The sequence below is a fragment of the Ammospiza caudacuta genome, chromosome 1 (genome assembly GCF_027887145.1).
Source record: "Ammospiza caudacuta isolate bAmmCau1 chromosome 1, bAmmCau1.pri, whole genome shotgun sequence".
NCBI lineage: Eukaryota > Metazoa > Chordata > Aves > Passeriformes > Passerellidae > Ammospiza > Ammospiza caudacuta.
Genome location: NC_080593.1, coordinates 8091363 through 8105154, shown reverse-complemented (window position 1 = coordinate 8105154; position 13792 = coordinate 8091363). Strand labels below are relative to the sequence as shown.

Here is a 13792-nt window from a genome sequence, read left to right as displayed (position 1 = left end):
TTTTTGTTGTCATTGTAGTGCAAGAACCCTATTGTCACTACATTGCAAGGGTTCCATATTGCTGGACCTCCTTGATGTTTCTTGTAGGCACCTCCTCTAGGCACTGACTCTTCCTTATCCTCACAGCAGCCAACTGACTCCAGCTCCCACCAATCCACTCTTTTATAACACTCTTCTTATTGGCTACAGGTGTGGCCTGTTAGCATCAGGCCTGCTCCTAATCTTTAGTAATTGATTCAGCTGCAACTCTTTAGGGGGTAAGATTACATTCTATGCCACTTTCAATTTTCCATACTGTATCCCCCTACATCTTTTAACTTGCAAGCTCAGTTTAACTCTTCAAAAGTGTTTCCTTCATTGTCTCTCACCCTCCTTCACCATGAGACACGTTCAGAGCTTGGCTCCCCGCTCAGCTTAGACTTGTGTATTGATGGAGGTGCAATGAGGGCACAAGGCTTTGGCCCTCTGGGGTGGGTGGCGGCTGCCCACCAAAGGCATGAAGGGACTGAAAGGGACACACCAAGCTTGAGGGAGCAGCAGAGATGATGTTTGGATGGTCCTGCTCCCTTGTGACTCTCCAGGATCCCACCACGGCTTCTTCATGCCAGCACTCACCAGCTCTAACAAAACTGGTCCATCCTCTGCCCATGTGTGACAATGTTCACAGGGGTTTTTGGATGAGGGAAGAGATGAGGATTTGACTCCATATTTCAGAAGGCTTGATTTATTATTTTATGATATATATTACATTAAAACTATACTAAAAGAATGGAAGAAAAGGTTCCATCAGAAGGCTAGCTAAGCTAAGAATAGAAAAGAATGAATAACAAAGGTTTGTGGTTCGGACAGAGAGCTGAGCCAGCTGACTGTGATTGGCCATTAATCAGAAACAACCATATGAGACCAATCACAGATCCACCTGTTGCATTCCACAGCAGCAGATAATAATTGTTTACATTTTGTTCCTGAGGCCTCCCAGCTTCTCAGGAGGAAAAAATCCTAAGGAAACGACTTTCATAAAAGATGTCTGCGACACCCATGATTATCCATTTTCAGCTTTTTAAGGTGGTTGTTTGAGACAGGGAACTGCTCCTCCCTCACCAGCAGAGCAAGGAGTTTGTCGCATCCTTTCACCAGCCTCTCCTGCCAATGCCATTAGCCCAGAGGCACATTCCCAGGTGCTGGCACTGCAGAGCCATTTGACAAGACAAGATCCCAAAGCAGAGCCTCTGTTATGCCTCTGTGAGCAGATGTTGTTTAGCAGTCTAGGGCAAAACCCTCTCTGAGAAATTATGGCCTATCTGCACTTTTCACCTGCAATTTCCTTCACAAAATTGTATCTCATAATAGTAATAGCCCTACATTTCTTGCACACGGTTGTCTCTCAACAAAAAGCTTCAGTCCAGCAGCAGTAAGGGCAGAGGCAAGCAGGGCACTGAGGGATGGGGAGTACAAGGGAAAATGAGAGAAGCAGAGCCCCTTCCCTGCCCGAAATGGGGATGATCTTGGTAATTTTCTCCCTTTTGTTGCTTTGGGAATCTTTTTGCCAGCTGACAAAGACAGCTTCTGCCTTTCCCCCACCATACCCCTCATACAGAAAAGCAGGCCATATCTCTGGTTACTGTGTTATTTAAGTACTAGTTTTGAAGGCAGGGTGTTTCTCTCAGGGTATCTGAGAGCTGCCCAAAATAACCCCTCTTTGCTCCTTTGCTCAAGGCAGGCAGGTGAACGGGGGCCTGAAGCCACTTCCTCCACAAGCATCTTTCACCACCAAATCTGTGAAAAACGCCAATCACTTGTTTTTAAATTATTAAAAGTTTAATAGTAGTAAAATGGATATAAAAATAGTAATACAATTAGAGTAATAATAATTTGGACAATTTGAATTAGGACAATAGAAACAAAGAGTTACGGACATCTGGGTCCCTTTTTCTGGGCAGCATGAGCCCGAAAAAGGACCCACATTAACAGAGGATTAACCCTTAAAAACAACAGCCTGTTGCATATTCATATATCTTATACATGATGCATAAATTCCACTCAAACACAGGATTCTGTCTGGTCAGTGTCAACTTCTTCCTCTGAATCCTGACAGCACCTTTGAGGCAGGAAGAAGTTCCTTTCTTCTGATAAGAAGGCAATAAATTCTCTTTCTCTGAAAGATTCAGGTGTCCTGTGACTGCTATCTCACTGCAAGCCCTTTCTTTTAAAAAAGTATCCTACATAGCATAGTTTCTATTTTAACATTCTTTAGAACCCAAAATTATATTTAACAAACTACTTAAGAGAATTAATACAGCATTACTTTCTAACACAACACATATAATATTCATTTTAATATTTGCAAAAAGCCAATCATAAAATATGCATTTTTCACAAAATCCAATCCTACTTTTGCTTCTGTAATTCCCATAACTAGTCCAGAGAGTTGTTACTCTCTAGCCCACTCACCATCTCCTCTCTCATGGATCACAGAAAAGTTAGGGTTGGAAGGGACCTCTGAATATCAGCAGTTTCCTAAATTTTATATAGAAAGGATTTTATATAGTGAAGGACTTTCACTAATGGAGGTGGGAAGTAGCTATGTTGTCTCCACTGCCATCACACTGAAAAGCTTCCAGCAACTTCCACAGCTTTTTTCAGGGCTTTCTCTCTACACCCACCAGACCCTGGGCTCCAGCCTTGGCTCATCGCCTCATCCTGACTTTCAGGAAGGTGCTCTCCATCCATCAGCCTGCCCAGCACCAAACTTCAGCTTTCTGGCTTCCATTTCTGAAAGGTTTTGGTTTAACCTATGACCACACATATCCTTGGCTCACCATCCCCCCATTTGCATTTCCATTTAACCTCCCTGGCTCCCAATTATACTGCAATACTTCTTCTGAAAAAGATATTAATTACTCTTTCTCGGAAAAGGTCTCTGTATGATGCAATGGAGAGCTGAAAGATGCATCGCCATCTTACCTTAAAGTATAAAATTGCTTTAAGTTCCCAAAATCTTACAGTCATGCAATTCTGTGCATTATCTCTCTCTCATTTGCAAGTTTTTTCATAACTGTCTCAAGTCCTGACAGCATTTACCTTTATCTTGATATTTTTCTGCTGAAATTCTTATTCATATCTAAACCTTCAGAATGAGTTTTAACTTTCAGGTTTTCTCCTGTTACCCTTTCCCTACATTCTCCAAACATCAAGAAGTGCATCTCTCTGATATCTCAGGTACTTGCGCAGCCTGAGTTACTGTTGTATCTCAGAACTCCATATTTCACATAGCTGTCCTCAGGAGACTCCCAGATATTTTATTTCGCCCCCCATTTTAGGCAACATGGACTGTCTGAGCAGAAGAGAAACTGCTGACTGCCACTAAGGACTCAACACTCTTGCTCAAAGCCTCAGTGGATGTCTGAACACAGGAAGCAGTGTGGATTATTCCATAATCCATCACTGAATTGTCATTCAAAGCCAACCAATAAGCCCACTCAAAATTTGTCATTAAATCAGAAATTCATATTAATTTGTCTTTCCATTCTTGACCCCCTTCATTGATTTCAAATACAGGTCCCTTCAAAATTTATTTTTAACAAAGGTTTCAAACTTGCTGAATACACCCCTCTCACAGTTAGTTCTTAACATCTTCACATCTGCACTTTGCAGGAGTGTACACAGCTTTCCTGGTCCATTGCTGCTGGCACTCTCCTTTCTCTGATTTTTTTTTCATTTACTGAAATCCCACTTAAGAATCAGAGTGGGCAGAACAGAAATGTGAAAGAGAAGATGAAAAAAAAATGGACAAAAGATCCAAAAATGTGAACGTAAAACATAGAGAATATACTGTGTTAAAAAATAGACATTACTGTACTCTACATAATTTTAAAAGTGCTGCCTTCTCTCACATCACCCAAAGTGACCATAATTCACCACAATTTAATGCCTGATAAAGATCACAGTGAAGCAGCATTGAAGAACTGGAAGCAGGTACAACCACTGTTCATGAAATGCCTGTAGCAATGCACAGCACTGCTAATGGACCACAGCTGCAATGACACATCAAATTCTGTGAGAGCCTTGTGGCATTCAAACACAGCCCCATGACCCCAGATAAACAGTGAACTTCAGAGATACATTATTCTGCCCTTATCCAACAGCAGAAAAACAAAAAAAAACACCCCCCCCCAAAAAAAAAACCAAAAAAAAAAAGAAAATATTTAATGGGAAAGAATGCAACACGAGTCACCTCTGCCAGGAATGGAGGGAGCAGCTGTACCAAGGACAGTGGCACAGCACATCCCACTTGGTCAAGGTATAAAGAGCATGTAAAACACACAGTCTTAAGAAGCATCTTATAGAAAAGTATGAACTTTAGAGGCTGTGGACTTCCAGAGGCCTTCCAGAAGCATTTCCACTTCAGCACTGGATAATGAAAAGACTTCTCTGCAGTCTCTTTTTGAGATACCAGTTTTGCACCAAACATGTTCCTTTCCACCTCTGTCTCCTCCTCTACATGGCTTAGCTGACTGCATTCCTTGTGGCAAGCTAATAGCTAGAAAAGACTGCCAGTTTTATGCAATTCCATCCAGTGAATACAGTGTCTTAGGGAGTGCTATTACAGAAATTTAATCTCTTGAGGAATAGATCAGATACCATTAAGAGAATGGTAAAATATCCTCTATGCTTCCTGGAGAAAGCCTGTGTTGGGTCTATAATAAGACATGTAATTTAAAGAGTTGTTATCAAGAATAAAAGAATATTTTTAATAATAAATAATAATAAAATATTAATAATAAAAAGTATTCTATATTAATAATTTTTAATTATGTCCTCAGACATAAAATACTAAATAGTTCCATTAAAACGAAAGAAACTTATATTTTCTATGTAAATCAGAGCTTTCTCCTTTTTCCCTTCTCTTTGGCAGACACCTCCCCAGAGTGGGCATTGCCCCTGATTTCTGCACAGCTGTAACAACCTGAGCCAGAATATTGCAAGGAGAATGAGGGATCCTCACAAGCAGGGCCTCACCTTTGGGATGTGACAGTTCTCAGCTCCAGCCAGGAATGCAGGAGCTCTGCTGTCACAAGTCACTGAGATAACACACTAAATTAGCTCATCTCCCAGGAGACTCCCTCCCACCTGTTCAACAGCTCCAGGCCAGGCTCCTTTCAGCCCAGCGCTGGATCTGGGCACCTCAGAGCTATTCCATGGTGCTGCTCCATTCCTCTGCATGGATTCTGGGGAATCTGACTGTGCCAGATAATGGCTCTGTGAATCAGAGCTTTCTTGTGAATTCACAGCTCAATCTGCTTACAAACATTCAGTTAAAATGTGGAACTTCAAACCTTGCTAGAAAAGAGAGAGGGTTCAGCAGTGGCTCTTTGTGATCTAGCATACAACAGAAATACATTGAAAAATAAAAGGGCAAAGTCCCTCCCCTGCTTCAAAAAGATAAAATTCACAACTTATAATTCACCGCTGTACAGCACTGCCTGTTTACAATGTGAAGGGATCTTGCACTCTTTGGACATAATTTGTATTGCTCATGTGCTGCAGGGAGGCTTTGCTGTCACAGAGAATCAGGATTGTTGCATTCTTTCATGCAAAGCATGTAGAACCAACCAAGACATTTGGTACCCAGGGGCAGTGATTTTCTGGACAGCAGCCAAGTGAGCAGAGAAGATCTGGAATGATTTTAAGTCACACCTCAGAGGAAAAAATATATGTTTATATGTATAAGAATATCTTTGGTATGTAACTCACATGAAGTTACATTTGTTTGAATTTTAGTCCTTCTGTTCCTTTCAGAACTGCACTGCTGACCGAATCTCTCAGTTGTACACAGCTACCATGCTCTCACTCACATTTTATAGTAGACTCAGAGTACAGAAACTGGCTTCATTTCAGATGATGTTTAGAGAGAAGATGCTGAACAGCTACTAAAGAACATGCACACCAGCCTGGAATTTGTTTGAAATAATCCCGCAATCAAAATTATGTGTTTGAGAACTCAGTATCATCTCTTTCACTCTCACAGGGTGGGTACACACCACTTCCCAATGTGAGCACACCCATATTTTTTAGTTTAATCTACTCTGGGAGTGAATTAACAGCGCGGGACTCAGCTCACAATGACAGAGAACATTTACCACCTTGCAGGAAGACAGCAGGGCACACAGGGATTGGCATCTCCTGGTACAGGAGTCCCAGAATTACCTGAATTAAAACAACAGAGGGGGACTGTCTGCATAATGCAGCTGAAGTGCACACTTAGCTTCTTATTTGGATAAAGTTACACAAGTAGAGGCACATTTCAGCATAGTATATTAGATACTCCAATGGTATTCACTCTTCAAGATACTACAGGCTATTTCTGTGAAGTAGAGTGGCAGGGGAACATTAGCAGCATGAAATATTAATCTTTCCATCATTTTATTCCTGAGTCTGGCCTAGGTTTTCCAAGTAAAATGTGTTCTCTTTCCACTTGAAGACACCACACCTCTGATTTGGAATTCCAGCTGTTCTGTAAAATTCAGAATTGATTACCTTAATGACAGCTAATAGGCAGAACTGTTCTATTGATCTGATTCCACTCCTCCATGGAGCCCACTTCAATAAGGCAGCCCTCAAGCTATTTTGTCTCCTCACTTATTTTTTGGTCTTTTACATGGATTCCATGCAGTCATTAACAACCTTGCCTAGGACATGAGCACATTTCAGAACAGGATCTTGCTCCCCATAAGCCCTTGACAGTTCTTTTCTACACAGCAAAAGAAATGAGAACAATCCTTATCCTGAGTGTTCAAATACCCAATTAACCAATCAACCCTTTAAATATGTTTTATAAAAATTGTTCTTTGAGAATCTGTGATCCTGTTATACATGATATGCTGACTCACTTTTTAAAATATTTAAAAGGCTCATTTTAGCATTACTCCTGTTACCACATTTTCATTAAAAAATCAGCCTCTTTATCTTTATATATGACTGCAGAGCTATTTGCATTCCCAAAGGCCATTAAAAGTAGCAAGAATTGGGCTAAACTAAGATAACAAATTTACAGGCTTATGTTAAAACACAGAGATCTCCAGCCTGTATAAATAGCTAAAGCGTTGTCAGAGTACTTGACCTGCTGTTGCTATTTTCTTCCCCTTTTTTAATGGAAAAGTGCTTTAATGGCATATCCACACATCCAGCTAACCAACCCCGAGGGGGAGAACAAGATTCTCAAGTCCTCTTGAGTCGCATCCTGAGTCTATCAGTGTCTTTGCCACGCACTCCTGAGCTCCGGGTTGGGCAGGAAGCAGCTGTGCTGCTGGTGCACTGCACTGTGCCCAACTCCAACCCTCTGAACAAGAAACCACAGCTGCACCAGGAGCAGCCAGGAGCACAGGGACAACCACGTCCAGCCCTCATCTTGATCAAGCAATCACAGCCTGACAGTAACAGACAGCATTACTTATCACTTACAGAATGTTCTCTGTACGTGATGTCCAAAAGACTTAAGAGTTCAGACCCACGAGACAGATAAGCAAGGAGATAAATGACTGGAATTCTGAGCAGTTTGACTGGCATGGAGGTGAGCAGCACTGCTTATCAGAAAGGAATTGTATAGAAACATTTTTTTAATTACCTGAGGAAGAAAGGGATTGCCTGCCTTCAGCAGCTATAGCAGTGCTTTGCTTATCTCCACGTCCCAATCATTTTCTAATTATTATCATTTCTGTAAATCTCAAGACAGAACACGACTTTATTTGCATATAGACACACGAGTCTAAAGTAGATTTTTAAATTCATGCCTAAAAAGCTCCTGCAGACATTTTCAAACTTTCCCCACCCTGTTCCTGCAGTGTCTTTTCATGGCCAGCTCCTGTTTGGGTTAGTATGGTAGGACACAGCACAGATTTAAGCCAACTGTGACACTTGCTTGCCTCTGGATCCAGGGAATGTCACAGCAAGGAACACAGAAAAGGGATGGACAGAATCTCTTACGACAGCAGCAGCTGCTACTGAAAGAGACTCAGTCCTCTGCAGCCAGACCAGCACTTTGCCTTCAATTTTTCTCCAAGCTACATTTTTCAGTTTCTTGATCACTTTTAAGCAAGGAAAAAAGGCTCAGTAATTCTTGATATGCATAAGCCTGGAAATAGAATTGCAGCTAGAAATAGAATTTGAATAGAGCCTTTTTTCAGTTATGAACAGTTTTAGATAAAATAAGGGTTTAGATCTGCTTTTGGTGTTGGAAGATAAAAGTGCACTCAAATCAATAGACAGAGATTGGATTCAGCCCCCCGCTGTCAAGCCATTTTACTAATAATGTATTGTGAAAACAATAAAAGAAATGATGGCAGTGAGCAAAGTTGCTCACAGACTCAGACATTAATATTCATCAATATGATTGATATTTATATATTCTTGATATTTCTATTTCATGCTCACACTAGGGCTGAGCTGAGAGAGCACGTACTCCCAGAATATTTAAGTGTACCATATGGGTATAATTGCAATTCAGCCAGTTATGGAATATACTCAATCAAGATTCTGCATATACTACAGACCTATTCTGAGCATTTTGTACTTCATGTAGGAAGAGCAAAGCAGCAAAGACATGACATGCCCACAGCAAAATGGCATTAGGCAGGTAACACTGCTTGAAACAAAACCACCCCTGCTTTATAAAAATGCAGCACATACTTCTTGACTTACAAAACTCAACACTTTTACACAGCTTTAAGAAGGAGGAAGGGACAGCTCCATAGCCCTCTTTGTTCAGAAAAGGCACTTATAAACCCCTGCCTCCCAGAAACACAGGTAGACTCATTTTAACCTGCAGCAAACAGTGACAAAAATATATATTCCAAAAGTATTGAAAAGAGAAGGAAAGTCCAACACCTGCAGGGTTAGATGAAGGTATAGTTTCTTAACCTCAAATATCAAAGTTGTTTTCTTCTTGTTTCCTCTGAACCATTGAGCCTGCCTGTTTTGGTCATTGGTATAATGTCACCCTGAAAATGCAGATTATATGATGCTATTTGTGGTGCTTAGTGTCTTCCCATTCTCTCTCCTTCCCTAAAATACTGTACCAAAAAGAAAAAAAAAAAAAGAAAAACAGTACGCGAGGCTCTCAGCCTATCACTCCAGGAAGAACTATTTTAAGAATTAATTTGTGCCCTGAGAGATCTGTTTAAATTATCCTCCTGTGCTGTCCTAACCAAAGATTAAAGTGGAGAACTTCCAGTGTCTCAAGGAGATGAGGAACAATTGCAGGACTGGAGGGTCTGGGCTCCACCGCGGAGCCCCAGCACGGGGAGGGGAAGGTGGGGATGAGGAGAAGGGAGATGTTGATGTGCCAAGTGCCCCCAGAGCCCAGGAACCTCCACCAGCCTCAGCTGGAGCTCCGAGATCGCAGCCAGACTTTCCCTTATGCCACGACTTTGTAACTCTGCCCATCCTTTACAGCTGAGGATAAATTCCTTTTTTTTTTTCTGCCACCCGCTGCTTTTTAGACAGGGAAAGTTTTGACTTCATTCCATGCTGGTAAGTGCAGGCAGAGAGGAATATCCTCCAAAATACAGCCTTGACAGAGAAAATGAAATCTTTAACTTTCTACCTCTCCAGAAACACATAAAGCACCTACCAAGAGAAATAGATTACCCGAGTTCAGAGATGCTGTGAGCACAGCAATTTGCCCCAAAGCCAGTATGAGTTTTGCCTACTTGCAGCTGCTTTTTGCCCCCCCTGCCATCCCTGCTTGCTTGTGCACAGCCTGGGCACACGCTGTACCCTGAAGTGCCCCTCCAAGACAATGCCAGGCAAGAAAAATTCACTGAAAGTGCACGACAAAGTCAGAAGCTGCACACGACTTCTACAATTTTATATCCATCTGCAGAAGGGCTTTTAAATACCCTTGCCCCCTTCTTCCAGTGAGAAAGGGCCTTCATCCCAACATACTCCCCCTCCCAGCACACATTTAAGGAACAAGTTACAGAACAAACCTCTGTTCCCTTCAGCAAGAGGTGCAGGCTGTTAAAATTATCACAATTTCAGCTTTCCCCCCAAGTCTCCACACACACCGAGAAAGCAGACCTTGAACCCAGCTACACAGCACTTCCCTCCTGCCACTGCCTGGTGACTCAGTTGACAATTTTAAGAACACACACCAAAAAGATTATTTTTAAAAATCATAGCAATCACACGAGAAACACAAAGCTACACATTGCAAATCTGTATCTGTTTGAAATTGAGGAAAATAAACATTTACCTGGTCTTGCTGTTGGGCTTGTTTCCCTGATGCATTTTGCTCCTTGGCTGTAGTCATGCTTACCTATTTGTGCCCACTGCAGTGGCAAACAGGATTTTACTCTGTGTGTGTGTGTGTGTGTAAGCTTGTCTGTGTGTTCACACATACACGCACACACACACACACACAAAGACTAAAGGGATACGGATGAGTAACTAGTCCATCACTTAATCACCAGCTGAGAAATTTCCCACCCCCACAAAAAGAAATAAATAAAAATGCAATGTAAAAAAGCACTAGTCTGGCTGTCTTCCCCCTTGAGCCTCTAAAATAAAAGAAGAAGCAGGAGCAGAGAGAAGGATGCTGTGGGGGCTTCTTCAATTAGCAACAGCCTCTGCAATCGTCACAGAAACAATGATAACTGCTTGGCAACCAGCAACTGGCAGCTCGGAGCCGGAGGCAGCGATGTGGTCCTCGCTCCCTCCCCACCTCCACGGCGGCCGCCCGCGCCTTGCGCATGCACCGGGGCTGGCGGTGCCATCGCCGGGCTGTGCACGGCCGGCCCTGCTCCATCCCCCTCCCGGAGCGCCGACAGCGGGGCCGCTGGCCCGTCCTGCATCCCCCGTCCTGCATCCCCCGGGGGCCGCTGCCCCTGCCTGCATCCCCCGTCCTTCATCCCCCGGGGACGGCTGCCCAATCCTGCATCCCTGCGGAGCCGCTGGCCCGTCCTGCATCCCCCGTCCTGCATCCCCCGGGGGCCGCTGTCCCTGCCTGCATCCCTGCGGAGCCGCTGGCCCGTCCTGCATCCCCCGTCCTTCATCCCCCGGGGGCGGCTGCCCAATCCTGCATCCCTGCGGAGCCGCTGCCCCATCCTGTATCCCCCGGGGGCCGCTGCCCCGTCCCGCGTCCCGCATCCCCCATCCCGCATCCCCCGTCCCGCATCCCCTCGGGGCCGCGCACCCGCGGAGTTTCTGGCAGGCGCGCTCCCGTCTTCTCGCAACTTACAGAGGCTCCGTCAGTGCCCGGCTCTGAAGCAGAGCCGTGCCAAGCAGAGCGGTGCCAAGGGCAGAGCTGCCCAGCAGAGCCGCGCCAAGGGCAGCCCTTGCCCAGCAGAGCCGTGCCCAGGGCACTGCTGCCCAGCAGAGCCGTGCCCAGGGCAACCTCTGCCCAGCAGAGCCGTGCCCAGGGCAGAGCTGCCCAGCAGAGCCGTGCCCAGAGCAGCCCTTGCCCAGCAGAGCCGTGCCCAGGGCACTGCTGCCCAGCGGAGCCGTGCCAAGGGCAACCTCTGCCCAGCTGCCAGCGCGGCTCCCGAGGATGCAGCGCCCTGCCAGGGTACCCAGCGATGGGACCGACGCTCCGGGGGGCGTCCTCAGTGAGCTCCAGTGAGCCCCTACACTGCCGAAGGGTGAAAGGTGGCCCCCAGCCTCCCCCAGCCCCCTCCATGTCCCCGATGTGCCGGGGGCCACCGTGCTGTGGCGGCTGCCATGTAGGTCACGTTGCAGGGTGACACACGGGCACGCGTTCCCTGCTGCAGCTCGCTCCCTGCAGCCTCTCTGCCATGGCAGAGATCGCTCCGGCGCATCGGAGCTGGCAAAGGGGGCTCCCGAGCCCGCTCGCCCACCTGGCTGCCAGCACGGGGTGACACGGGATGTGCCGAGCATGGGGCACAGAGCCAGGGCCACGCTCCGGGAAGGAGCCCTGGTATGGGTGGACAAAACTCAGAGGAGCACAGTTCGGTGTTTGCTCGGGACTGATGGAGCCCTCACTCACCCCAACACCTGGTGACACGAAAATGTCACTTTTACTGCCTCTCCCATCTTCACCTCCTACCCAGCACAGCCGGGATGGAGCCCAGAGCTGAGCTCAGGGCTGTTGTAGTGCTGTGTAAAGATAAATGTTCTCTCACTCACGTGGTGCTGGGATCTTGGCTGAGCCTGCTAAGGAAAGGGATCATCACAGTGTTTATCTGACAGGGAAGTGATTATGCCTTGTTTGATACCCAATTCTACAGCACGGATTTGTTACACAAGGTCACATTCACCAACACCACTGCAGTCAATGTCTCCTTACACCTGGGATAATTTTAATCTTTGGTTCAGGAATAGACCAACACCAGGCCAAGTTTCCCTAGATCTCTACAAGGCACCACTCAAGACTCCCTAACTGTTTCTGCATTGTCACCATTACATCCACAAGAGTTCATAGGAACCATGGCATAAAAGATCTGCAACACAAAATTGTGCTGGTAGTAAACTGGACAACCTTGCCTTTTCCCAGGTGCCACAACTCAGGCAACAGCTCATTTAAAAAATAAGTGAATAGCACCTCTCTAACAAGAAACAATAATTTGCATTCAAATCTAACAGCCTGTGTTGATTTCTTGCTGAATTATACTCTGACACAGTCCTAGCTTACATTGCAATTCCATCCCTTCAGTCCCCATAGTTTAAGTCACAGTATTTCCTAAATGTTTACTGTGAGGTTGTTGTTCAAACATTTTTCCCCAGCCATCGGAACAAAATTGTTTTCAAGGTTTTATATAAGTGGATCAGTTTGAATTTTCCAATTGGCTTGGTCTACTTTTCTACCTGTTGTGAGTGGTAATGAAGGCTTGCTTTACTCCACACTTCTGCTATTTTTCTTTCCGAGAGGAATTCAAATGAAACAAAACTGTATTTGGAATTGGTGTGTTGGTTTTGGGGTTTCTTTTTGGTTGTGGGATTTTTGTTATTTAGTTGGTTGTTTTATTTTACTCCTCCACTGTTCATGCTGGAAATTTCTACAAAACAGATCCCTTTTTAAAACATGGGCCATTCACTGTGTCCCTGACCCCCCTACACTGGCAATCCCTAAACTTAATTGCACTGCATGCCCTCCCCCTGCAGATTCAATTCTTTCACAGTTAACAACTTAAGACACAGTTTTAACTGTTGTTCTGGAAATAGCCACTGTCCCTCACAATGTAGATTTTTTTCCCACTAAGCTTGTTGTTGGACACAGAAGAAGTTAATTGTGCTAATTAGTCCAGCAGTTAGCAATGCAAATGCATGTGGCTGAGCCTCATTACAGGGGTGCATTAGGAGGCTGCTGTTCTGGCACAGCCACCCCAGTGTTTCTGAAATCCTTGATCTCCCTTGTCACCCCCGACCAGGGCAGGCTGTCCCATCCATCAGATGGCCACCAGCTGCTCACTGCCTGAGTATGTGGCAGTGACATCCTCAAGCTCTCTGTCACCCTCCTGCCTCCATCAAAGGGGTTCTGAGCTTGCCAAACACCTCCTGGGGAGACACTGGAGGAGCAGCAGTGGCCACTGCCATCCAGAAGTGATTATTAGTCACAGGCAGAGAATGGTCTCCTCACACAGCAGCAGGGTGAGGCTGTCCCTCCTGACCTCTGGGCAGTGTTAGGGTACCAATGCCATTGCTTGGCTGAGTCATCACTGATGAAGGATTAGCACAGCCCTATCAAAGGACAAGAATCTGCCCCTGCCAAAGGCAGCAGGCAGAAGGATGGGTCCCAAACAGCCACATTAGGGGCATGGCAGGAGGCACTGGCAGACAA

The 13792-nt window shown here is 45.1% G+C and overlaps 1 protein-coding gene across 3 annotated transcripts in view; it reads right to left on the bottom strand.

Annotated features, from left to right (window-relative positions):
• Positions 1 to 13792, bottom strand: part of DPP6 (dipeptidyl peptidase like 6) — a 517007-nt gene that overhangs the window by 254143 nt on the left and 249072 nt on the right. Inside the window, exon 1 of one of the 3 annotated variants that reach the window (XM_058820938.1) lies at positions 10253 to 10513. The exons of the other annotated variants lie outside the window; for them this stretch is intronic. Within the exon in view, the coding sequence (XP_058676921.1) occupies positions 10253 to 10309 (57 nt within the window). The 5' untranslated portion in view covers positions 10310 to 10513. Of the gene's footprint in view, positions 1 to 10252; positions 10514 to 13792 lie in introns of those variants that run through there. 3 annotated transcript variants of the gene reach the window in all.